General features: G+C 44.3%; 1 protein-coding gene across 3 annotated transcripts in view; it reads right to left on the reverse strand.

Annotated features, from left to right (window-relative positions):
• CTTNBP2 (cortactin binding protein 2) overlaps positions 1 to 27,170 on the reverse strand; it is a 165,822-nt gene that overhangs the window by 35,363 nt on the left and 103,289 nt on the right. For all 3 annotated transcript variants that reach the window (XM_066262172.1, XM_066262174.1, XM_066262175.1), the window contains exons 10-12: positions 22,991 to 23,266; positions 20,745 to 20,840; positions 19,454 to 19,533 (exon numbers count right to left, since the gene is read on the reverse strand). In XM_066262172.1, the coding sequence (XP_066118269.1) occupies positions 19,454 to 19,533; positions 20,745 to 20,840; positions 22,991 to 23,266 (452 nt within the window). The remainder of the gene's footprint in view (positions 1 to 19,453; positions 19,534 to 20,744; positions 20,841 to 22,990; positions 23,267 to 27,170) is intronic.

Below are 27,170 nucleotides of genomic sequence, written 5' to 3' on the forward strand. Positions count from 1 at the left end.
AGAAAACCTATTCCTGTTCTATTTTCTACAGCTGCAGTCGGTGTCTGCCTGGGGACAGGGTTCCAGCATTCGTTAGTCCCTTGCACAGGTTCTGTAATTGTGTTTCTTTATTATCCTTTGTAGATGATCTTTTTTTCCAAATGCTTATTTCACTTTTCAGTTATTAAAATAGCAATGAATTTCATTAAAAGAATTATTAAAAATACAAAGAAATACATCAAGAAGCAGAACAGAAATCACTAAAGCAACCACTGTAAATACGTTTCCTTCTTTTTTTCTTTGCAGTTGATCTATTTATGTTATTTAAGAATCCATGAGTGTAATCTTTATACAGCTGTTGTATATCAGAGAATATATTTGACATTTTATGTAAAAGATATATTAATGAGTACAAAAATATTCTTTGATCAACTATCAATATTATTCCATTCTGGAATTTGGTGTTTCAAATAAATTTAGGTAGAGACTGATCACTTTTATTTTGTAAAAAAGAAAATCTTCTACCTGGATGCCCTATAGTATGTAAAAAAATCTGTATTCTAATATCTAAGGATCCTTCATCTGAGAACATGGAGAGCTGTAGCATGTGCTGGGATGGAAGGCCAGTGGCCTTCTACACAGGGCAAAGGCAGTGATGCTTGGAGCAAGATATGGAGGGGAGGTCATTCTCCCACCTCCACCATCCCAGAGCTGGGCTCCCACCCCCAACCCCCATGCTTGGGAGATTTCTTCTCAGGAAAGACTTGTGGAAAAGGTCCTGGGCAGTTGAAATGTTAAATATGAAGGATCTGTTTTCTTTTTACATTTTGAAATGGGACAGTGTAAAGATATGTATCTGATATATATCTTTGTGCTGTTGTTGCTCTATTGTGCTCTGATGAGGTTGTCCCTTTGAGATCATAAAGGAAGGCCACATCTTTGAAGGTGTCTGGGTGGACTTCTGTGAAGACAGTGAATGTGCCCCTGGCTTGAGGGGAAAGCCCTTAGTTTGGAAGGAAGAGGGAACTCCTTCCTATCTGGCACCTTTAAGACTTGAGCTTTGGCCTCCAAGGTGACCAAGACATGCTTAGAGGAATTCCTGGAAAGGGGAGAAAAATAAGGCTTGACTATCAGGTGTCAGACCATGAGCTAAACAGGGGAGCAGTCCTTTAAGGGGCTCCTTATGTTGGACTTGGGTCTAGGTTTTTGGCTCTGAAACAACGTATCTTGTAGCCACCAGGGTTTTATCTGGGTTCAAATACTATTCCACTATTGCTGAGCCTTCAAAAGAAGACGGAACAGCATGATTCACACTGGCACTAAGGCAGCAATAGGGAGAGCAGTATGCCTGAAAAAAACACATGACAGTGGCTTAGCTGCCCAGGAAATGTCAGCACCCTAAAGCCACAGGAGGAACGCAGCAAAGTGTCTGGTCAGGGCTGTTTTCTGTGGTTGGGGCTCCATGTGCCAAGCAATGACAGACTTGCTGGCAAGGACCAGGACATGGACAGGACTGCCCCACAGACAAGGGGGAGAGGATTGCCTGGTAAGTTCGGCTGCGGTTCTGCTTCTAGGGAGTGAGGCTATGTAGTCACCGGATCGCAGAGGTAAATTATTATCAAGGAAGAAATATGAAAGAATAACCTGTTCTCATTTGTACTTAGGGGATGAGAAAGCTTGGGGGATATACTAATTGTATCTGTAGTGAAAAAATGTAACTCAGATTTGTTTAGGAATGGCCTCTTTCTCCTAATCTTAAATGGAACATGGAAAAGCTTTTAGATATGCAGTCAGGCTTTTCTTTTTTATAGGAAATTTTTCTCCTGTTATGTTTTTGGTAATTTCTCTTCTAGTTCTCTTATTTCTATGGAACAGCTATCATCCTATCATTAAGAGTAGGCAGCTAGCTAGATATTGACAAGGAAAGAAGGAGCAAATGGAACAAAACATCTGACTAAGCAGGTGATTGCCTTGCAGTGACTCTGGGAATAAGCGACATAATTCCACCAGCACAACAGTTCTGGGAAGAACCACAGACATCCTGAGATGTGGGGAAAAGGGGCAGAGGGAAATCCCTATTGTTAGGGTATGTGCAGATCTGTACATAAGTCACCTCTAAGTGACCTTTCCTCAATTACACCCCGATTATAATAAATTAGCATTGTGGTTTTGACCCCCCCATTGTGGGCCAACCTAGAGAATTGTGGGCAGGAGCCAAAGGGGCAGGACACCACCCAAAGGAAATCAGGATAGGATTGGATAGTTTAAAAATAAGCTCCGCTCTCTTTTAGGGATTAGAGTTCAAAATAAACCTGCACTTTTCCCAGTCCGAGAGGCTAAAGGAGCATGTTGGTCAAATAAGTTTTTAAATATGATATATGTTTGCTCGCTTATAGATTGCATTGGGTGTGGGGGGCAGGCTGTAAGCAGGCAGGGTCATTATACCCTAAGTAAGGCTCAGTTTTAAGACTAAGCCTTTCCCACCCTAAGTGACTTTGTATCAGTGACTTCCTTATTTGTATATTGGATTAAAGGTTTTGATTTCTACACTAAAAATGGGGACAGACCGGGGACTCGCTCTCACTCTCTTGGTTCCTGAGATTAGCATTAGAGAGGAAAGCAGAGAAAGGCCATGTGGAGGAGAGGAGAAGCAGCCAAGATGGCGGAGTGCTGAAGGAGAAGCCAGTTTGTGCAGAGTTTATGCAGAGAGAAGGAAGGAGATGGGGAACAGAGGTGAATAAGGCTGGTGAGCTAGAAACCTTTCATTCTAGGAAACTCAGATCAGTAGGTGGCTTTGGGAGCCCTAAATGCAAAGGGAAGTGTTTTCCCACTGTGTGTATTTCTTCCCCATCAGGTTCAAGTTAGGATTAAAGCTAATGGCTCACCAGTTATTGGTTGTTTCATTACCATCTGTTCGAATCAAATGCGAATCTGCACAAGCCAGGCGGCTATGATGGGTGGCCGTGGCTACTGGCTTTACAGAGCAGAACCCCTAGGGCTCAGTGCTGTTGCTGGAGCCCGCCACTCTCTCTTCCTCCCGAGTGTGTCCTTTCACTTTAATAATCTTGCCACTGCTGCATGAACTCCTCCTGCGTGTGTGTCCTGAACCCTTTCCTGCAAAACCTAAGGGAACCTTCTCCATCCTGTGACACCACCATGCTTAACTTCTGCCCCCTTTCTGTGCTCTGTGAAGACATCTGTCCCTTTCTCATCATAAGTGTCCTCTTCTACGTCCAGGGAGACCTCGTCTCACAACACGGACTGTTCAATGCCTCAGTCTGCTCCTTGCCGCCTCCCCTCCATGAGCCCACTGCATTCCTAGTTGCTCTTACAGTGCCTCTCCTCGTCCACCCCTTTCTAACACTGTTCCTTTTCTCTCAGCCTGCACTCTTCCAAGACAGCCTGCTTTCACAGTCTATCATCTTGCCTCCTCTAGAGAACGAACATAATGTTCCACTTTTTCCTCATTTTTTTCCTACTAATTTTTAAGGTGTGTTTTTCTTCTGAGTTTTCAAAACAATCCCTCCGCTCTGTTCTGCAGGGCTCTTCCTAGGTAGGACGTCAACTTGTTATTAGTGTTCACGTACTTGTGAAGCCACAGGAAGAATCTGCGGTGAAGCAGGATGTGTGCACTAACACTGGCTTCATTCAGTGTCCACTCATTTTTTTTTTTTTTTGGCTGAATTCCTGCCGTAGATCATTTTGTAGGTAGTGAGCTGGTGTCTGTAGTTCCCAGTTAAACACCAGGATCCAGCAATGGCTGCAGTGGGCTGAACTCCTGCTGTCGCCAAGGCAGACAAATGCATAAAATAAATGCAGCCCCAGGGGGCAGGATGCTCCTGCCTCCACCCACTGACTGTGCTTATATAACACAGGCTGCCCAGCCTCAGCAGCCTCCCGGATCCCCTCTCACCCAGGGGCGAGGCCCAGACGCAGCAACCTCCCCAATCCCCTCTCACTCCCTGTCCTGGTGTTTCCGGGAGCCTCCATCTCTGAAGGAATGTGAAGGACCTGCATTGCCAGGGGGTGGAGGAGAATATCATAGGACTACAGAAAGCACAGACTATGCAGCAAAGGACAGATGCCCAATTTTCTAACCAGTGTAAATCCTGCTTCTTTACTTTAATATTGATGATGATAATAGTGTAGCAGGCACTTAGGCATGAACAGAGCAAGGATGATAGGCGAGGTACAGAAGTTACTCAGGGCTTTCGGCCTGGCAATGGACAATTGAGGGTGGGCCCTCGCCCCTGGGTGACCTTTCCTTCCCTAGGATCTCATTGGTCATGCGATTTGGACCCTCCCTGTATCCTTCCTCCCCTGGCATGTCACTAGCTTGTCATGTGGTAGACCCCCTCAGAGGAACAGGGGAGCCAGAAAACAGCCTCAGGCAACTTTCACAGAAACTTTGCATGACCGCTCCCTTCAGCATTAACCCCTAGGATACCATCTAGGCCTCAGTTGTGTTTCAGCTCCAGGCCCAGAAAAACAGTCAGGGCAGGTGGGGCAATGCCATAGTCGACATCAGGACCAGCTTGGATGACTAATGACTCCCCTGCCCTGACACCAACCCACCAGTAGAGACCAAGACCTTAAAAAGAGACACCTGGGAAGCTGATGACTAGTCTATTAAGATCCTCTCCTGCCTGACCAGGTGGTGGCGCAGTGGATAGAGCGTCAGACTGGGATGTGAAAGAACCCAGGTGCGAGACCTCGAGGTCTCCAGCTTGAGCGCAGGCTCATCTGGTTTGAACAAACAGCTCACTGGCTTGGACCCAAGATTGCTGACTCGAGCAAGGGGTTACTCGCCTGCTGAAGGCCCATGGTCAAGGCACATATGAAAAGCAATCAATGAACAACTAAGAAGTCACAACGAAAAACTGATGATTGATGCTTCTCATCTCTCCGTTCCTGTATGTCTGTCCCTATCTATCCCTTTCTCTGACTCTCAATCTGTCCCTGTAAAAAAAAAAAAAAAAAAAAAAAAAAAAAAAAAAAAAAAAGATCCTCTCCTGAGGTCTCCAGATAAAAACCTTCAAGACAAAGGACTTCAGAGCTAGCTCTCTCTCTCTTTAGCACATCAGCGCCTTTCCCCACTCCCTTCTTTCCCCTGGACTTGTGTTCTCTCTTTTTCTCTGGAGCATGCCTGTGCCTTTTGCGCTTTCTTTCCCCCATGCGCATTTTCTGTTTTCTTTCTCAGAAGCTCCAAGGCCCTTCTTCTGGCTCTATAACTTGTTTCCTGAGCCCACACAGCCCAGCTGGCTCACTTTTTCCATGGCTCACATATTCTGCCTCTGTGACTTTCTAAATAAACTTTTGTTTGTATTTGAATATTGCCTCTGAATTCTTTCTTAGCCAGAGCTCAAGTAACAAAGTTGCTAAACCAAGGTCCAACTGCTGGTAACATTCTGGTGCCATTTCACTGCTAACATTAGAAGGGTATTAATAGTATGGTCCTACCTAATTTCCAGTTGGCCTCAAATAACTAGGCCTAACACTCTCTTGTCCTATAGAGGCAGTAGAAAGTATTTCCAAATTCTTGCCAAAGGGAGACCTCAGCTCTATTTTTCTGTTATTGTGAAGTTTTGTGACTTTTCAAAAAGAACTTTATTGGGAAAATACATGTTAGGTATTGCTAGCCAGGTGCAACTTTGAATCATAAGTCCTGAGCTCCCCAAATTAATCTCAAACTGCCATGACTTACTGGGTAGAAATTCTCTCACAAGGAATGGATTGTTTCACACCAGTAAAACTGAACACAGAACTTCAAGATTTACCAAATATTCTACCCCTGAGATTTTCAAGTAGCACTGCTAGTTAATCTTGTCTCGCTTCTGAAAACAAGAGCGCTCTCTATTCATTACAGCCATCCTGTCAAACTGCTTGTACTTCCTTAAGATTGATTTTGAAATCAAATAACAGCCAGAGACCCAGCTCCACAGATAAACTGCCTTCAATCTCAACACTTCATCTGTTCTCAGATCAAGGGCCCTATAAAATATAGGCAGGAAACATTCAATTTAAAATTTCATTGAACAAAGGCCATTCACTAGCAGTAAGAGTTTTGTGTTCATAGACTAAATATCCTTTCTGGGAAAAGGTAAACTACAACTAAGTGAACTAAAGAAGTAAACAAAGGAAAAGACAAATGTATTGACTGCCAGGTCGTTCACAGAGTCCAACGCCTGCATTCTACTAGCAGGCTTCTCCTCACCTCAGGTTTTATCAATCTTTTGTTAATATGATTTTGTTCTACCTCATCAAATGATATAGTTGTGTCAATTACCATTTAAATTCTGAACTGATGGTCAAATAAGTTTGTAAAATATGATTTTTCTGTTTGCTCGCTTATAGTTTGCATTGGGGGCTGGGCAGCGCCAGGTACATGTGGTCTGTGAAATTGCAAATTGCCTTCCTGCTTGGGAAGGGCCATTGTTTTACTAATGTTTGCTGGAGAAGAGGTTTTTTTTTTTGTTTGTTTTTTTTTAAATTTTTTTATTTATTCATTTTAGAGAGGAAAGGAAGAGATAGAGAGAGAGAGAGAGAGAGGAGAGAGAGAGAAGGGGTGAGGAGCTGGAAGCATCAACTCCCATTTGTGCCTTGACCAGGCAAGCCCAGAGTTTTGAACCGGCGACCTCAGCGTTTCTAGGTTGATGCTTTATCCACTGTGCCACCACAGGTCAGGCAGAGAAGAGGTTTTTGTGCCAGGAAGTTTTGAAAAGAGAGAAGAAGGAGAAAGAGAAAGAAACCATGTTTAGCAGGGAGAGCAGAGAGAAGGCAGAGTGCTGAAGAAGAAACCACTTTGTGCAGAGAGGAGAAGGTGTGCCGATGGGGAACCAGAGGTGAGGGGCTTTGCGAGCTCCACTGAGACTGGTGGGGCCTTTGATTCTAGGAGACACTGGAGAAGATTCTCCTGGTTGTAGAACTGGAGAATGTGTCAGTGGCTTTGGGAGCCCTGTAGGTTTGTTCATCAGCCACTGTGAAATTTTAATAAAGGAATGGCCCACCATTTTTGGCTCCACACTTCCTTTACTGTCTGCCTGAATCCAATGAGAACCTGTATGTGCATGGCCAGAAAAGCTGTGACTACTGGCCATATAATGAACCAAAACAGTAATTGGTGGGAACCTGTTGCTCTCCTGAGACTGGTGCAAACACACAGAGGTATGCCATGAAAACATGTTTATCTGTGCTAGTGTTGCAACTGAAACGTCTCTATTGGCAGGATCTGAGATATAATAAATATACATGCTACATGCTTCCGGAAGAGGGCTCTAAAGGCTGACAGATAGGCAAGCAGAATTTTTGGATGGGAGGTAAATATTTTAATTGTGTTGAAAAGAGATCTCTTCTTTGAAAAAGAAAACCAAGACCCTAGGCGGTTGGTTCAGTGGATAGAGCTTTGGCCTGGTGTAAGGATGTCCCAGGTTCAATCCCAGGTCAGGGCACACATGAGAAGTGCCCATCTGCTTCTCTCCCCTTCCCTCTCCCATTCCTCTCCTTCTTCCCCTCCCATAGCTAGTGGCTTGATTGGTTCAAGCATCAGCCCCGAGTGCTGAGGATAGCTTGGCTGATTTGAGCATTGGCCCCAAACAGGGGTTGCTGGGTGGATCCTGGTTGGAGTGTGTAAGACCAGTAGCCACGGCCACCATCAGAGCCACCCGGCCCATGCAGGTTCACATTTGATTCGGACAGATGGTAATGAAACAATGGAGCCAAGAACTGGACCATTAGCTTTAATCACCCCGCGGGCAAGAAAGACACACAGTGGGAAAACACTTCCCTTTCCATTCAGGGCTCCCAAAGCCACTGACTTATCGGAGTTTCCTAGAATTAAAGGTTTCTAGCTCACCAGCCTTATTCACTTCTGTTCCCCTTCTCCTTCTCTCTGCACAAACTGGCTTCTTCTTCAGCACTCCGCCATCTTGGCTGCTTCTCCTCTCCTCCACGTGGCCTTTCTCTGCTTTCCTTTGTCCCATTTTATAGTGTAAAAATCAAAACCTTTCATCCAATATACAAACAGGGAAGTCTCTGATACAAAGTCACTTATCTGAGGCATAATGGGATTCCTTATGAGAGTGGACCACCCCACATCATGCAACAGTCAAGGGTGTGGGGAAAAGCTTAGTTTCGAAAAGATCTTAGTATATATTAAAAGGGTGGGAAAGGTTTAATCTTAAAACTAAGCCTTAGGCTATAAAGACCCTGCCTGCTCACAGCCTGTCCCCCACACCCAATGTAAACTATAAGCGAGCAAACATATATATCATATTTACAAACTTATTTGACCAACAGGGTGCATATGGGGATGTCTTTCTATCTCCCTTCCTCTCACTTAAAAAAAAATGCAAGAAAGAAAGGGGGGAAAAAAGAAAATCAAAGTTAACTTCTAAAAGGTGAATTGTAGTTGTCAGAATTATCCTCTAAATTCCTGCTTACAGTGTGACATTTTTGCTTCTTAGTAAAGGGACACAGGCTTTATTTTCACAATTGGTACCAATCCCTTTTATTCTGTGTTTTCACAGCCTATTCAGGAAGCTCTTGCTGCACTCAATTAGTGCTTTGTGAGGCAAATGAATTCTGGATTAAGTGGGAACAATGACCTCAACAAAGACTATCCATACATTTATCCCCCCCCCCCAGTGTTTTCCTGTAGAATGGAGGTTACAAGAGCATCTACAGTCTCCACTATGCTCAAAGTGGCACCTGTGATGTCATTTCAGACTGTGGCACTATTTTAAAGCAATAAACTTCATCTTTAATTTGGAGTTTCATTTTCCAGAGTCTGAGGAAAAGTGTCTACCATCTTGAGAGTTTTAGTCCAGATTATAGTGAGATGCCGTTGGGCAGATAAAATATATTATGCTCACTTTGTTAAAGATGGTGCTGCCCATGTGGAAGCCCGTCACCCAGGTGATAATATTAGTTGCCCTTCTTGCTTGGAATGGTCATTTTTATGTTAATATATGTTGGGGGTGGGCTTTCGTGCCAAAAGGTTTTAAAAGGAAGAGAGATCACATTGTTCCAGAGGAAGAGTGATTACATTCTAGGAGGAGCCCATGCTGTAGGAGAGCAGAGAAAGGCCACCTGGAGGAGAGGAGAAGCAGCCAAGATGGTGGAGTGCTGAAGAAGGAGCCAGTTTGTGCACAGTTTGTGCAGAGAGAAGGAAGGAGATGGGGAACAGAGATGAATAAAACTGATGAGCTAGAAACCTTTGATTCTAGGAAACTCAGATTAAGTTAGTGGCTTTGGGAGCCCTGAATGAAAAGGGAAGTGTTTTCCCACTGTGTGTATTTCTTGCCCGCCGGGTGCAAGCTAGGATTAAAGCTAATGGCCCACCAGTTCTTGGCTCCATTGTTTCATTACCATATGTTCAAATCAAATGCGAACCTACACTGGCCAGGTGGCTGTGATGGTGGCCGTGGCTAATGGCCATACATTTGGCGTAGTCTATGGCAGGATTCGATACAGATTGGCATGGAGCCACCACCACCTTTGAGCGGTGAGAGAGAGGACTGGCTGCTATGGTTCCCCATGGCTGTCCTTTCAGGGGCCGTAGGCTGGCTGACTTTTATAGCCATGCGTGAAGAAACCAAGAGCTCTGTGGAAGAGGCTGTTCAGGACCTGCAAACCGAGCAGTGGAAGGAGCTGGAGCAAACATGGGAGAAAAAGATGCCGACCCTGGAGCTGGAGCAAGCACCAGAGGAGGCCGACCAGGTTCGAGAGATTCGCTTGGAAATGGAGCAGGCACTGGAGAAGGAATCACAGGTTCGTGAGTTGAGATTGCCCTGGATGTTGTGGAGAGCCAGCAGCTGTGAGAGGCCAGGTCTGAGGCCAGAGCTGGGGCTGCAGGGCACACAGAGCAGAAGGCAGTGGCGGCCCAGGGCTCCAGCCTGGCAGCAGGAGCTTGGGTTTTCAGTTCCTCTTTGGAGGATGAGGAGAATCAGGCTGGAGCTGCAATCTGCAGTCTCCAGAAGATAAGAGCCCAGCAGCAAGGAGTACCTACTATGCCCCTGGTAGGTCTGCAATTTTGGGTCATGGGGTGGATGCCATCATGCTCTCTGGAGCAGAGATAGAAATGCTAACTGCCACTGCCACGTGCTCCTCTTTGGGACAGTGTAAGACCTGCCAGGACGGCAGGGATGAAGGGGGTGGCTGAGACCCCATGTGTGTGGACTGATTCCTGGACTATGACTGATGGGCACTGGCTCCTTTGTTGGATGGACTTAAGGATTTTGGACAATGTGAAATACCCTGATGGGGCTGGGGGGCGGCTTTGCTGGAATCATTCCCTTGCCCTGGGAAGCTTTTCCCATGGCTAGAAAGAAGACCAAGGATATTCTGCACTTTTGGCAAAGTGCTCAGAGACTGGTGAATTACCTTTGTAATTGTTGAAATTTTATGAATTGTCATGTATTTGTAATTTGTGTAATGTGCCTAATTTCCTTGCACAGGGATGCCGGTGGTGTAGATTGTGGGTAATAAAGTGAGCATAGGGGTGGATTGTTGGGAAGATAAAATATATTATGCTCACTTTGTTAAAGATGATACTGTCCACGTGGAAGCCCGTCACCCAGGTGATAATATTAGTTGCCCTTCTTGCTTGAGATGGGTGTGATTATGTTAATATGTGTTGGGGCAGGGCTTTTGCACCAAAACATCTTAAAAGGAAGAGAGATCATGTAGTTCCGGGGGGAAAAGTAATTACGTTCTAGGAGGAGCCCATGCTGTAGAAGAGCAGAGAAAGGCCACAAGGGGGAGAAGAGAAGCAGCCAAGATGGCAGAGTGCTGAAGAAGAAGCCAGTTTGTGCACAGTTTGTGCAGAGAGAAGTAGATGGGGAACAGAGGTGAATAAAGCTGGTGAGCTAGAAACCTTTGATTCTAGGAAACTTGGATAAGTCAGTGGCTATGGGAGCCCTGAATGGAAAGGGAAGTGTTTTCCCACTGTGTGTCTTTCTTGCCCGCAGGGTGCAAGCTAGGATTAAAGCTAATAGCACACCAGTTCTGGGCTCCGCTGTTTCATTACCATCTGTTCTAATCAAATGTGAACCTGCACTGGCCAGGCAGCTGTGATGGTGGCCTTGGCTACTGGCTTTACAGATGCTGAACTCAAGAAGGAATAGAAAACATCTTTACCAAGACAGTAAAATTGGCTATGGCTTAGGTGTCATGCTTTATAGCTAGGACTTTCATTCTGACCTCTCTGACACTCAATTTTAAAGAAATAAATTTGTATTATATGGGTTAGGTAGCAGGTTAGAAATGAGCCGGGACAGGCAAAGGTGGGGAAGGGAGAAATGTTTGCCCCTGTGCATTCCTGCACGTCCGCAGGGTCTAGATGAATCTTTAAGCCGGAACAGGCCTCACCACACCCAGACTCGTCTCCAGTTCCCTGATACAGTCTCCGCCACACAGCAGCACAGAGAAGACAGATACACCAGAGGGAGAAGCTGGAAAAACGGAAACACTAAAGTCCAGGAAGTAAAAGCTCATAAATCCCTAAGCTCTGTAACTGATCAGAGTAACTCATTCTCACAAGTGCCCACCTGCTCAGTCCCTTCTGGGTGTGTTCCTGCATGGTCAGTAAGCCCTTGCTTAGCTTGCTTCCTTTGTCTGTTGACTGAATTCTTTCCTTCGGGAGGACAAGAATTGAGGTCTTGCGTTTTGTCAGTAAGACAGTTACTATCAATTTATTCATATAAAACAAACCTAAACAATATTGGCAAACCAAAGATGCTTTTAACCATTTGCTGAGGCCTCTCTTAATAGGATATAAGAACCCCTAATCAATAATAAAATTCAAGAGAAATTAGAATTCATACATGGAGACTCTGGGTGAAAACAAAAAAAAAAAGACCGAGCTAACCAACTAAACCTGACAAGCTCAGGTGAGCTCTGCATGATGGCTTTGCAGACTCAAGACCTAACGTAACCACACAGGATGGTCTAAAACAGTGGTCCCCAACCTTTTTTGGGCCACGGACCGGTTTAATATCAGAAAATATTTTCATGGACCAGCCTTTAGGGTGGGATGAATAAATGTATCATGTGACTGAGACAAGCGTCAAGAGTGAGTCTTAGATGGATGTAACAGAGGGAATCTGGTCATTTTAAAAAAAATAAAACATCGTTCAGACTTAAATATAAATAAAACAGAAATCATGTAAGTTATTTATTCTTTCTCTGTGGTCCAGTACCAAATGGCTCACGGACCGGTACCAGTCTGCGGCCCAGGGGTTGGGGACCACTGGTCTAAAATGAAAACTTTCTAACTAAAAGCAGTTCATGTTGTGTAGTCATGTCCTAAGGTGGTATTTTTCTCTAAACAAAGGTCAGTGTTTACCTTAATTGAGCCTGTTTGTTGTCCTTTGCATCTACAATAACATTCCTGATAACATGCCTTTAAAATGTAAGGTCATCTCATTCTGCAGCCTTGCAAGGCAGGCATCCCAGGACAGCATGAGCCAACAAACCTCACCACTATCATGTTAATGAACTATAACTATCTTATGAGGCACCCTTATGTCTTCCCTTTCATTCTGATATATAAAATAAGTGGTAAAACCACTATTTTCTGGAGCGTTTTCTCAATCTGTTGAGACTCTGCTTCCTGGAAACTGTCAACAGTTTGGCTTAAATAAACTTACTAAAAAGTTCTTCTAGGTTTGGAAGTTTTTTCGTTGACAAGACACAAATATTTTATATTTTTAAAAATTACCTCATTGAAACAGTAAAAGCTAAGCTCAGGCTTGGTTATTAAATTCAAATAAAACTAAGCCCTCAAGTAACTTGGGTATTATAGCTATTTATTTATTTATTTTGTATTTTTCTGAAGCTGGAAACGGGGACAGACAGACTCCCGCATGCATCCGACCGAGATCCACCTGGCACGCCCACCAGGGGCGATGCTCTGCCCACCAGGGGGCGATGCTCTGCCCCTCGGGGGGGGGGGGTTGCTCTGCCGCGACCAGAGCCACTCTAGCGCCTGGGGCAGAGGCCAAGGAGCCATCCCCAGCACCCAGGGCCATCTTTGCTCCAATGGAGCCTTGGCTGCGGGAGGGGAAGAGAGAAACAGAGAGGAAGGGGGGGGGTGGAGAAGCAAATGGGCGCTTCTCCTATGTGCCCTGACCGGGAATCGAACCCGGGTCCCCCACACACCAGGCCTACGCTCTACCGCTGAGCCAACCAGTCAGGGCCTGTATTATAGCTATTTAAAAAGATAAAACTATAGACATCCTGACACAATCCACCCTTGTCACCCAGGCTCTAGCTCTCATGAACTCTCCCTGCTCCAGATCCCTCTGGGCTGACACTAGCCCAACTGGCCAGAATCTCCTTCCATTGCCACCCGGGAGCCTCAGGATCCATGGGTGTTGGAGCCCCCCCCTCCTCACAACAGGGACCCGGCCTCCTTCCCTTGGGACCCTCCCCAGCCTTGGCTCTTCATACTCTGGAAAAAATCAGGCTGAACCTAGTCATCTGCTAAAGAGGCTGGTGAAGATCTGGGAGGCTGCCTTAGGTACATAACCATTATTTATGACATTATTTTTATGGGAATGTAACAAATTCATTTTGGGATGTATGAAGAGTAAGTATAATCTAGTGATGACTAATAGGTGGAAGAAACTCAAGAATTATGTCCTGTGGGATTCAGAGTCCTGCATTTTAAAATAGGGCTCAGATTTGGGCGAGCTATTCAAGTATTCTTTGATATAATAATTGATAGATAAAATGGCTACTCAGACACCATCTTTCTTAAGAACAATGCAGGCCTGGAGGAGGAAGAAGGACTTGCCTACTCAGTAATCCAGCTCAGATCTCTGCTGCAGCTGGATGCTGACAAGGGACAATTAGATTAGGGTGCAGACAAATTTGAGGCACTGTGGCACCCCTCTCAACCACAAACAAAAGAAGCTGTCTTGCAACCACCTTTGCCCAAGGCCCATTGATGAATCCATATAACCTCTGCTCCATCCCTACCTCGGGCTGACACCCTTTGCTGGTCTCAGCCTGCCTGCACACAGGCGTTTTTTTGTTTTGTTTTTGTATTTTTCTGAAGCTGGAAACAGGGAGAGACAAACTCCCTGTCAGACAGACTCCCACATGCGCCGACTGGGATCCACCTGGCACGCCCACCAGGGGCGACGCTCTGCCCACCAGGGGGCGATGCTCTGCCCCTCCGGGGCATCGCTCTTCCGCGACCAGAGCCACTCTAGCGCCTGGGGCAGAGGCCAAGGAGCCATCCCCAGCGCCCGGGCCATCTTTGGTCCAATGGAGCCTTGGCTGTGGGAGGGGAAGAGAGAGACAGAGAGGAAGGAGGGGGGAGGGTGGAGAAGCAAATGGGCGCTTCTCCTATGTGCCCTGGCCGGGAATCAAACCCGGGTCTCCCGCACGCCAGGCCGACGCTCTACCACTGAGCCAACCAGCCAGGGCCTCACACAGGCATTTTAAAAAGAAATTTTCCTTTTGGAACACACTAGCTTCATGTTTTTTGGTTTGGCTCACGGTATCTGCCTTTCAATAATCATTAAGAGTCATTGAAATATTAAAATATAAAGTTATGAATAAGTTAATAAAATGGCAAACTGGCTAAGAGGAAAGTTTGAGTTCATGCAAAAAGTTCAATTATTATAAATTATTAATGACTAAAAACTCCAATAAGTTAGATGTTTCTTTATTAAACTCAAGGATAGAATTTTAAAGTTTATTTTTATTAATTTAACTATTTAATGAAAGTATTTAAAAATAACATCTTTTATTTTAAGAGCCTGATTTAAAGTCTTCACTCCATTGGTTTTCTGCATAAAGGCTTTAATACATGTGTTTTCCATGACACATTTACACACATAGTGAAGACTGGTTCAAGCAATTCTTTCTTACCCACAGGTTAATAACTAGTTTAAACTATGATTACATGCATGAGAATGAAAGCCTCGATTCAATTCCTTACATTCCACCACTTACTTGCTGAGGACCTTAGGCAAATTATTTTTGAGTCTTAGTTTATTTACCTGTAAAATGGGAGTAACATAATAAGTATCTATCTCATAGAATGATCAAATGAGACCATCTATATACTTAGAATAGAGCTTGGCATATAATAAATACTCATTAGAAGTCAGCCTGACCTGTAGTGGCACAGTGGATAGAACACTGACCTGGAACGCTGAGGTCACCAGTTCAAAACTCCATGCTTGCCCAGTCAAAGTACATACAGGAAACAATTGATGAACAACTAAAATGAAGCAACTACAAACTAATGCTTCTTGTTCCCTCTCTCCCCGCTTCCCTAAAATCAATCAATAAAAAATAAATATCAGATATTACTAGGTTTTCAACAATTCAAGGACATATCACTGTGCTTATAATTATTGTGGCACTAAGTGGATATGTCACTCTCTGGCTCAAATCCTACTACCAATGGCTTCCTATTGCACCTGGAATAAAATTCAAAGTCCTTGGTATAGTCATGCATGATCTAGCTTCCGGTCCTCTCACAGACCTCACTGCCAGTGTAGGTATTCTGTACTTGCTGTTCCCTCTGCTTTCAGCACCCTCCATAGGCCTTCAGTTCATTTAGTCTCCTGTTGACATGTCACCGCAGAAAGGTTATTGCTACCAACTCCATCTAAAAGCCCTATCTGCTACCCCTTCCACTAGCTCTGTCTACTTGCCTGCTTTATTTTTCTTTATACTTGTAATTAGTGCTGGCTTCACATTCTATGCATTTTTGTTTGTTTGTTTTTAATATGTCTTCTCTACTGGAATGTCAGCTCCCTGCATTTAAGGAATGCACCTTATTTACATATAGCTATATCCTAAATTCCTAAAACTGCCTTCATTTAGGGGGCTCTCAGTAAACAGCTGTCAAACAACTGAATTAAATAACTAAACAAGATACAAAAGTGGTCTAGCTCTTTAAAGGCTGTATAACCTTGTAGGGAAGAAGAAACACTGTCAACCATTATATGTTCATGCCTTGCTCACTTTGAATTTTGAAGCGATTGCTAAAATGATAGTTTTTATCTTCATCCAAGAGTTGTTAGATTTAAAAAGCCCTTCACATAGACTCATTAAATTGAGAATAGAGCTGACCACAGTATTCATTTAGTCTCTGGTTTGTTGGTCTTTGGTAGTTAAACTATGTCTCATATATTAGTAGCACAGCCATAACTGTGGCTGGAATGGGGCCAGTAGACATTTCATTTGGCAGATCTACGCAGAGAAGGCTCACATGCAGCTGTAATTCAGCTGCATTGCCTTTCTATTCATTTTTTCATCTAAACAGGTGAATGAGAAGCTCTGAGCCATAGCCTTTCCTGGTGCAGAGCTGCTGAGGAGGACTAGGGAGGGAAGGGACTGACTCCCCTGACAGCCTGAGGCCCACATTCCTGAAAACCAGTTGTTGACACAACTTCAACCTTTGCTTAAATTAAGCAAAGGAATGAGACAAACGTTTTTCTCAGTTGCAGAAAAACCAGTTTTACTTTGATACATCAGAGAAAGAAGAGCAAATAGGAAAGAAAAAGAATGAAAGTGTCAGACTTAGAAGACATGCTCTCTCCTAAATTGTAAGGCCTTAGAATGTTTCTGTGCTACTTACTCCAGCTGCTCGGACAAAGGTCAATCTCAGGGGTCCCAAACTATGCGGCCCCCTGAGGCCATTTATCCGGCCCCCGCCGCACTTCCAGAAGGGGCACCTCTTTCATTGATGGTCAGTAAGAGGAGCACATTGACCATCTCATTAGCCAAAAGCAGGCCCATAGTTCCCATTGAAATACTGGTCAGTTTGTTGATTTAAATTTACTTGTTCTTTATTTTAAATATTGTATTTGTTCCCGTTTTGTTTTTTTTACTTTAAAATAAGATATGTGCAGTGTGCATAGGGATTTGTTCATATATTTTTTTATAGTCCGGCCCTCCAACGGTCTGAGAGACAGTGAACTGGCCCCCTGTGTAAGAAGTTTGGGGACCCCTGGTCAATCCCATTGTTGAGCCTAACCAGATCAATGAAATAGTTGTCAATATTTCCTTTCATCGGGGTTTCTGGCTAGTCCTGATGGTCAAACAGCAAGACTTATACCTGCTAATTATGTCAGAATTCTTGGGGAAAGAAGAGGTAGCAGAACACTGGGATCCAGTAAAATCTCCAAGTAGCCACAGTCTTTGACCAACACAACACTAATTAAAGGAACCCCAGCTGCTGATTTTTAGGGTGGACAGGAAGCTGCCTTTGAATCTGTTTTGTTGAAACTGGTAAGGTTCCAGCTGCTCCCGGTTTCACTGAGAAAAGAAGAATGAATGAGATCTTTGATATCTGTCATGTCTGCGTGCAGTGGAACTATGGAGTGCTTTTGAAAAATTATTTCTTATAAAGAAATGATTCTACAATCTAATGAACACATTTATTAATTGCTATTCCAGGTGTCTTGTTGCTAGAAATTAACTAGTATGTTGGTGACCTGGTTACATTTCACAAGTTATTGGACCACAAGGATGTTTGTCTCACCTACAGTTTAAGGTTATAGGAACCGACATCATTTTCACTGTATTTAAAACCCTATGTCTACTGAGGGACTAAGTGACGAACTACAGAATATACACTTTGTGACGCTAGGGGTTATTAATGCTTTTTAAAATTCTACATAATTGTCTTGGAATCCTCGGAAATTGAGTGCTAACATATGAGAACAGAAAGAAAAGGCTTTTATTACAACCTGAATTATATTGAATAATAAAAATTACTGATCTGTATTACAAAAAAAAATCCATTTTTTTCATCAAGAACAAAGATACTAATTCATAGTTAATGAAAACCATTTTTGCAAAGGGTCATAGTCAAACCCATTCATTTTTTTAAAAAGCTTTTGAAATTAAGGCAGTAAAGAAAATCATTGCTTAAAGTGTTACATCATCAATATATACTTAACTAGCTTTACATAGATCTTACACACAGACACACACGTGTATCAGGGAATGCATGATCCTGGCTTCATCACTCACTAGCCATTGGCCTGGAAGCTATTTTGCATCTTTCTGCTTCAGTTTCCTCATCTATAAAATGGGGGAGAGTACCGCAGAGAGAGGTTTTTCAGGTATAAGTAAATAAGACATGCTGCCTGCCATGAAATAACTAATGGACAAATGCAGAGCATGACAATTACTCATTTTGTATTGATAATTTCTACTTTCTATTGATAACCATATTCCCTACTTGTGCCTGTTAGTAACAGAAATGCCTAATGTCCGCAGGGTTGCCCAGCAAAAACACCAAACTTGCCGGTCCCACCTGGACCTGTGTCTAACTTCCCGCAGTGGGACGCGGGCCACCTCCCTGCGAGGAGCGGCTTGCCCTCCAGGTGCTCTGCCCTGAGACCAGCGCCAGGTGCAGGGGCGACCAAGGACCACACAAGCCATGCCCAAGACTCCAGGGCACTGAGAGTGGTGCCGCAGGGTCACACGGCCCCTCGCCCTCCCGGACCTCTCACCTGCTAGCACTCCTATATTTGAGAACACTAAACTTCTACACTGTGTAAGGTATAATTTTCTGGTTTCTGTTAAAGTGGAAAAATCAATACTCTAACGCAGGGGTCCCCAAACTACAGCCCGGGCCGCATGCGGCCCTGAGGCCATTTATCCGGCCCCGCCGCACTTCCGGAAGGGGCACCTGTTTCATTGGTGGTGAGAGGAGCTCCTGGAGTACTGTATGTGGCGGCACTGCAAAGCAGGGCGTTGCTCACGTACAGTACTACTTCCGGTGATGCAGGATGCACGTGTCACGGCTCCGGAAGCGTGTCATATCACTTGTTACGGCTAGCAGTGACAAATATGGAACCGGACATTGACCATCTCATTAGCCAAAAGCAGGCTCATAGTTCCCATTGAAACATTGGTCAGTTTGTTGATTTAAATTTACTTGTTCTTTATTTTAAATATTGTATTTGTTCCCGTCTTGTTTTTTTTTTTTTACTTTAAAATAAGATATGTGCAGTGTGCATAAGGATTTGTTCATAGTTTTTTTTTATAGTCCGGCCCTCCAACGGTCTGAGGGACAGTGAACTGGCCCCCTGTGTAAAAAGTTTGGGGACCCCTGCTCTAACGGATGCTAACACATTTACTGATTTTTCAGTTATAAAAGTTCACGGCAAGTCATCTTGATATTTATAGCCATACTCTTCCACATTGATTAGTTATATGATGTCAAGTCCTTGTTAGCAAGTCACCCCTCTTGCTCAAATTGCAGCACTATCAACTCACAGGTGATCTCTGGGTCTGGGCAATGGACACCTGGATGACAATGACAGAAATCCAGAACTAAGTGACCAGCAGCCTCCTGGGCTGTTGTGGAAGATAATGGTGTCAGAGCACGTGGAAGAGGGTTGGAGGGCACACACACTCTTCTAAAAGTACGAATGAACTACGCAATGCTCCAGTGTAGGGATGGGGGTGAGCTCCGTTCAGTGGCGCCACCTACCAGCCTGAGGTAGTTCTGCAGCATCGGAAGAGGGATCATGGACACGTAAGTCACACTACTGAGGCAGCCTTCGCGAGGGCCTGGAAGGGAGAGAAACACAGAAGGATCCTTGGCTCTGTCCCCAGATTCAGTATTCACAGTCTAGGAGCGAATGTCATCAGAGCTTAGTCCAACCCACAGAAAGCTCTGGCCTTGTAAGGCAGCATTTATGCACAGGTCCCTGGCCCCCTGCAAGTTCTGCTGCTCTCTCAATACATTCTTGAGCCTAAAGGAATTTGAATTTCCTAGGAGAAGCTCACACTTTTTTTTTTAACTGTGGAAGGTATATTTCAATCAATAAAATAAAACTGTATTAGTTGAAACTGATTTTTTTAAAGACTCCATTCCCAAGTATGAGAAATACATGATGAAATCTGTAGCCTTCAATCTCTCCGAGTTTCAATTTCCTTGTGTATAAAAATGAGAATAAACAGAAATATGTATCCCATTGGACTGTTATAAGAATTAAATGAATTTGTCCGGGCCAACTGGCTCAGTGGTAGAACAACAGCTTAGCATGTGGAAGTCCCAGGTTCGATTCCTGGTCAGGGCACACAAGAGAAGTGCCCATCTGCTTTTCTACCCCTTCCTCCTTCTCTCTCTCTCTCTCTTTTCCTCCACTCCTGCAGCTATGGCTCAATCAGAGTTGGCCCTGGGCATTGAGGATGGCTCCATGGCCTCTGCTTCAGGTGCTAAAAAATGGCTTCGGTTGCAATGAAACAAGGGCTCCAGATGGGCAGTCCCTAGTGGGGTTGCCAGGTGGATCCCGGTTGGGCACATGTAGGAGTCTATCTCCCCTCCTCTCACTAAATTAAAAAAAGGAAGAATTAAATGAATTTATACTTTTAATGCACTGTAAACCACAGGGCTCAGCATATAGTAGGCACTCACTGAACATTAGCTTGTACCATTATAATGACCAGATTTTGCATACTCTGTACTTGACAGTAACAGACATCTTTTCACACCCTTCCTGTCACTCTCTTATCAGTGGTCAGTTGCCCTCCGATTTGTCCTAATGATATACAATCAAACTCACAGGAAAAATAACCAAGACATCACCACAGGTGTCAGCAACGGGGCTTTTGAGTGTTCCTCTCCTTAACAGAGGTTCCAGCAAACACTAACGACTCAGTGGTGGGCGCCACTGTGCCCGGCTGGAGATGCAGGACAACGCAGCAGGTTCCAGAACCTTTGCTTCCAACAACCGTGAAGCCAGCGCTGCCAGTGTCCCCCGATAGCGTGGCTTTACCTGACAGGAGCACGGTGACCTGTGCCACTCCGTTCCTCCTCATGAAGTCCCACGGGCATGGGGCGGAGCTCTGACCGATGGACCATGGCACACTTCCTAGTTCAAAAAATGAAATGAAAAAATGTCAAGATGAAAAGCAAATTTTCTTATAAGGGTCGATGAATGACGATCTTTGTGGGAACCCTAACGAATCCAGAGCTTCAACTGCCAGAGGCATAGGCAGAATTTGCGAAGGGGCACGGGTGGGGGGGGGACTGGATAGTACCACTTTTGTTGAAGGTCAAGAAGAAGCCCTTCAAACTGCAGGCTTCCCCTAAGCTGCCCCGAGGCAGGGCCGGGAACCCCGCAGCGTGAGAACACAGCGACAGGTTCCTAGGGCTCAGTTTCCAAGCGCAACGCTGCTCACAACCTTGCGCTGCGCTGCCAATGCCTGCTTCATCACGGCCGCGACTGAGTGGCGGGTCGGGTCCTTTATGTCTGGTCCCTGCCTTCCTTCCCAGCAAATTTTTAGATTCCAGAAAAAAATAGATCTAACTTTAGGTACTCAGGATAAGACAAGCCTTGCCACAGTCTGGGCCCTCTGCCCGCTCTTACTCAAAATGGGTCCCCTCAGAGGGGCCTTCACTCGGAAGGAATTAGTAGTAAGAACTCGTTTTCACCTCTTCCCTTCTACAGATCAATCCGTGAATACCTATTCTCTGTATGTCCCCAACATACACATCTACCCCACCTGTAACTTTCTTATCTGGTGGCCTGATCCTTCTAATCTGGTTTGAGTTATTAACACAGTAAAATCACTTGTATATGAATATTAACAACAATAATAATGTAGTTACTAATTATAAGTGGCTCCAGCCAGGTCCTACACTAAGCCCCGATCCACAACACTCAATGATTTTAGATGTGGAATTCTATGGGGCGCCCACCCTCAGGGATAGGCACAAACAAGGAAACCCACTGCTCAGAGGCAAATCCACTGAGAGTGGTAAATGCCCACTGCCTTTGCCAGTGTCCAGATTCTCTGGTGAGGGCTAAGGTGGAAGTCTGTGTGTGCAAGACACAGCTGTGCTGACCTCATTCATCAGACCACGAAGGCTGACGCACACCTTGAATAACAACACTCTGTTGCATGGGCAAAATGTGATGCTGAGAATCATTTCTGACTTCTTTTCTTAATGCAATTATTTATATAGATCTAATTTTCAAGATCATGCCAAAGAGCCATAAAATCAAGTTATAAATTATTTGCTTTCAAACCTAGCAGTAATAGATGGTTTGAAAGTGAATTAGATGTTTTGACTTAGCCTATATGAGTAAACAGAATAAAACACCATCTACTAAAAAAGGCGTATACATTAACAGCATGACGAAAACTGCCCTTTCCTCAACCGAGACTGCTCTTCTGCAGGGCGGTACTGTTGCAAGTGTACAGACTTTCCCACTGGAGAGACTGGGGTTTGAGTCCTGACTGCTCTGCCCATTAACTGCGACTTCAGGCCGCTCGTCATGTGCCTTGTCTAGTTATGTATGTATTTATAGAATGAGCCTGCTGTAGGGACTTGCTGAGGTGCCAACATAAAGCGCCCAGCACAATTCTGGGATAGTGGCAACAGGTTCCTGTGTAGGTTAGTTCTCCTACTTTAAGAAAAAAGAAACTAACTGGGGATAAATAACATTTACTGAGCACTTACTATGCTCCCAGGAAAGCAAGTCTTATTTTTATCAGGTCTTTAGAAGCTGTTTCATGGAGCCTCTCAAACAGAAATACCCGTCATGACCCTGATTCATCCCATGTGGGAGCTCTGCATATATCTTCGTTAAAATGCTTCTTCCAGTTCTAGACTTCATTAGGACTCCTGTTTTTAGAAGTAAGATGTTAAGACTACAGCATCCCTGGAACAGCCTGAGCAGCAATCTGGAGCTGCATTCAGAACCTGGGCAGCAGCTAGCAACTGCCGCGGGGCGAGTTTCCTGCATTTATCTGGAACAGCAAGTGCCACCACAAAGCCTCATCAAGGGCCTTCGTGTTCTTTATGCTCTGAGTGTTACTGAGGCATAAAAGTATTTTTATACTAACAGGCAGCGTTATGTAATGGCCGCATTGTGAATACTCGAGTGTCAGCACCAGCAGCTGCCACAAGTGAGCTCTGAATGTGTATTTGAATACTAAGTTTCAGGTTCTGAAGCCCATAAACATAAATAAACCCAGAAATTTAACTGTCTCCCCACCGCAGAGCTGCTGATACCTAGCATGATGGATTGCACACTGCTCGCGCCAAGGCCAAGGCTGGAGTTCGTGGTGGTGCTCCATGTCACGTCTTTGCGACGCCACCATTCGTCAGAAGAGATGGCTTGGAAATGATTTGTCAGAGCTTGACTCACTGCTTTTGAAAAATCATCCCATGATGTCTGTTTGCGGATATTTAAAGCACATATTGTATTTTCAAATTCAAAGTCATCGAAACCATAGTTGCCTGGTTGGATCTCACCCACTGAAATCCTTAAGGGTATTTTAAGAGCATCTGTTGGAAGTGCAAGAGAATTATAAATTAAAAAAAAAAATCCTCATAGGTAAACAGCCAAATTATTCTATAAAATATGCAAATATCAACATTTAAAAACAAATCAAAGGGCAGTTTTATATTCCTTTAAATAAAATTCGTGATCTTATACTGGAGTCAACGCTGGTCTTTTCATCTCTTCACGGTGTTTTTGGAACTAGGCTGCTCTGCTTGAACTGTTTATCCTTCCTGTACCTCCAGCCTCTTCTACTTCATTGACTCTTTCCCTTCAGCAAGATTCTCAAGTTCTTTTAAAAACTCTGAGAAAATTAGGGCTCTCTCTGGACCCTGAATTCTCTCTATTGTCCTTTCTCCTCACTTTCATTGACAATGTCATGAATGAGGCAGGTTACAGAAACTTATAAAAGAAGCCACAGCATGAGTCTACAGGGGCTGAGCAGGGCTGCCGAGGACGGACTGTGGACCCTGGTCATTCAGAGGGGTGCTGGGAGTGGGAGCGGACTCAGGTGCATGTAACACACACACAGTTCCATGGGTCAGTGTGCTCCGGACAGTGGTTTCAGGCACACAGCCTTGGTCTCTGCCTCAGGCTCAGCCTTCTGTTAGCTGTGAGTACTTGGTAAATTGCCTTGATCTTGCTATACTCCAATTTCTTCTATAAAATGGAAGGAATGTACCATAGAGGTGTAATGAAGAGTAAACACACTCACGTTTGGAATGAATTTAACACCCTGTTACACGGAAGTACTAGTAAGAATTTGATAAATGGCAAACAGTGCAGTAGAGGCTTCTAAAATGATCTTTCTAATCTCTCTAGGAGGGGCTGACTGAGGACCCTCCTAGGTGGGTCACGCCCACGCACTTGCATTCTTAATAGATTGAATTATAGAGTCACGTGATCACTCCCAAACCTTTATGTCTGCTAACTCATTACTGTAATTAGTAAATTGAACATTCCATAAACTGATGAGTTTTTACCATTTCTATAAAAACTAAGTTGCACACTTTAGAGACACTAAACAAAGGAGTTGTCAAGAAAAAAAGTCATGTAATGAAGTATAAATGAGGCAATTACATAAATTTAGAAAACAATTTAATTATCTCTATATGGATACTGTCTTCAGTTTGTTTCCCAAATCTGTTCAAGTCCTCAGCACTAGAAATCATAGATAAGCCATTAAAGGTATAATTTGTTCAATAAGAATAGTATGAGAACTTCAATCAGTAGAAACATACTAAAATGAAAATTTCCACCTAGAGACTAGTGAAAAAATTACTTTATCTGCTTTTAACTAAAATGTTTTAAAATGTGTATTTTCATGATCCCCTTCTTAAACTGGCTTAGTCCATTAACTGGTCAAAGTGGATTATTTTATTTTCTGGTTGGCAATTCTCAGCCCTCACCTTCCTCATCACCGGCATCTTACACATCTGATGTCCCTGTGCTCTGAGATGTACACTCCTATTGTGTTTCCTCAGATCATACCTCATTGGTTCCTCTTTAATGCTGTTCCTTTGTTGGTCCCTCCACTTTTTTCCATATTTCTTAGTGATAGAGTGTTTCGAGGCTTATCTCCCTCATTTTTTGCATTCCCTTCCTTAGTGAGCTCATCCAGTCGCATGACTTTAAATATCACCTACAGACTGCTGACTCTCAGACTGACATATGCAGCTCATACCCATCTCCGGAATTTCTGCTGACTTGCCATCTCCACGTAGCTCTCACAGACATCTCAGATTCACACCCTTCAAACTGAACTCCTGCTCGTGATTAGCAAAACCAGCTTCCCCGCAGCCTTCCCTGACAGGTGACATCCTGATAATTTTCAGCTCAGGGCTAAAAACCTGGAGTTACCCACAAATGCCTACAAATTTCCTCTCTTACTTTACAAACATTTTATTTTTTCTTTCTTTTCTCTTTTTTTTCTTTTTGGTGACAGAGAGAAACAGAGAGGGACAGACAGGCAAGGAGGAAGAAAGATGAGAAGCATCAATTCTTTGTTGCAGCTCCTTAGTCTCCTTAGTTGTTTATTGATTACTTTCTCATATGTGCCTTGATGGTGGAAGGGGGGGGGCTACAGCAGAGAGAGTAACCCCTTACTCAAGCCAGCAACCTTGGGCTCAAGCCAGCAACCATGGGGTCACGTCTATGATTCCATGCTCAAGCCAGTGACTCGTGCTTAAACTGGTGAGCCTCTGCTCAAGCTAGTGAGACCCCGCTCAAGCTGGGGTTTCAAACCTGGGTCCTCCATATCCCAGTCCAACACTCTATCCACTGCACCAATGCCTGGTCAGGCAAAAAACATTTTATTTTTCAATCACAGTTTACATTCAATATTGCTTGTATCAGTTTCAGGAGTACAGCATTCCCCTCTCTCACATCTCAATTTCCATCCAGCAGGGAGTTCTCTTGGCTCTTCCTGCAGCTCTGTCTAGAACCAAGCCTCTTCTCACTCCCTCACTGGCTCCTGTCTTAGACTTAGCCATCATCATAGTCTCTTACCTAGAACATTATATCAATGGCCTAAGTGGTCCCCTGATTCTGTGACTTCTTTTTTTTTTTTTTTTTTTTAATATTTTATTTATTGATTTTTTTAGAGAGAGAGGAGTGAGAGAGACAGAGAGAGAGAGAAGGGGGAGGAGCAGGAAGCATCAACTCCCATATGTGCCTTGACCGGGCAAGCCCAAGGTTTTGAACCGGCGACCTCAGTGTTCCACTGCGCCACCACAGGTCAGGCTATTCTGTGACTTCTTATAGTCTATTCTCAACAAAACAGCCAGTGAGACTATTACAATGTACTTCAGACCTGGTCCCTCCTACACTCAAACACTGACAGGGCTGACCCCTAGGTCCCTACAATGCTACCAATCTCAACAAAATCAGGCCCCTAGCCCATCACTTTTTGGAACTTGCCTGACCTGTTCTCCTCCTTCTCATTCTAACCCAGTCATCCTGCCAGCTCCCCAGACACATAGGCATGTCCGTTCCTGAGGGCCTCTGTACACCTGATGTTCTTCTCTAGCAAGAGATACCTCTACAGCTGCCCTCCTCACCTCTTTCGAGTGCTTGCTAAGATGCCTTGTCAGGGAGGCTACCCTGCCCATTATTTTACAAACTCCTACTTCCAACCGCCTTCGTCTTTTCCCTAGTGCATATTACCATCTCATACACCCTAGAATAAACTATTTATGTTTATTGTTCATTTTTTTCTCTCAACATTAAAATATAAAGTGGAATTATTGATACAGCTGGTTGAATGAATGAATTAGGTGATAATCTCAATGTAAGAGGTATACATACTATTTTGTATGATCTAGAACTCCATATTCATAAACTGACAAGTGAACCTTTCATAACATGTGCTGAGACCATACATTCTTCCAGCTGGAAGGAACCAAAAAGATCACCAGCTGTCTCCCTAGACAGGGGAGGCAAACAAATGTGGAGAGACAACCGCCTTGCCTAGGTTCATACAACCAGCGAATGGCAAAGTCCTCAGCCACGGTGTCTCATACCCTGTTAGTCTCGTGTCTACAAGGACAACCTAAGTCAGAAGAAAAGAGTGGTGATTACTTAGAATGCTTTCCTAGGTCAGTAGGAAAGGAAGATCTTGCGTTGTTTATATAGCAAGTCATTTTGTAGAAAGGCACTCGGCATGGAAAAAAATAACGACCACAGCTGTAATCAATCAAGTGTGTTTATAACAGCTGGGGTTCAGAGAAAGCTAGGCAGGGAGTGACAAGCCTGAGCTGTGTTAGTATTCCCGCTGTCCCCAGGCTGCGGGAGGTGCCTGAGGTGCATTAATATCCCCGCTGTCCGCAGGCCTGCGCCCGGGCGGACAGAGGCTGCGGGAGGTGCCTGAGGTGCATTAATATCCCCGCTGTCCCCAGGCCTGCGCCCGGG

The sequence above is a fragment of the Saccopteryx bilineata genome, chromosome 2 (genome assembly GCF_036850765.1).
Source record: "Saccopteryx bilineata isolate mSacBil1 chromosome 2, mSacBil1_pri_phased_curated, whole genome shotgun sequence".
NCBI lineage: Eukaryota > Metazoa > Chordata > Mammalia > Chiroptera > Emballonuridae > Saccopteryx > Saccopteryx bilineata.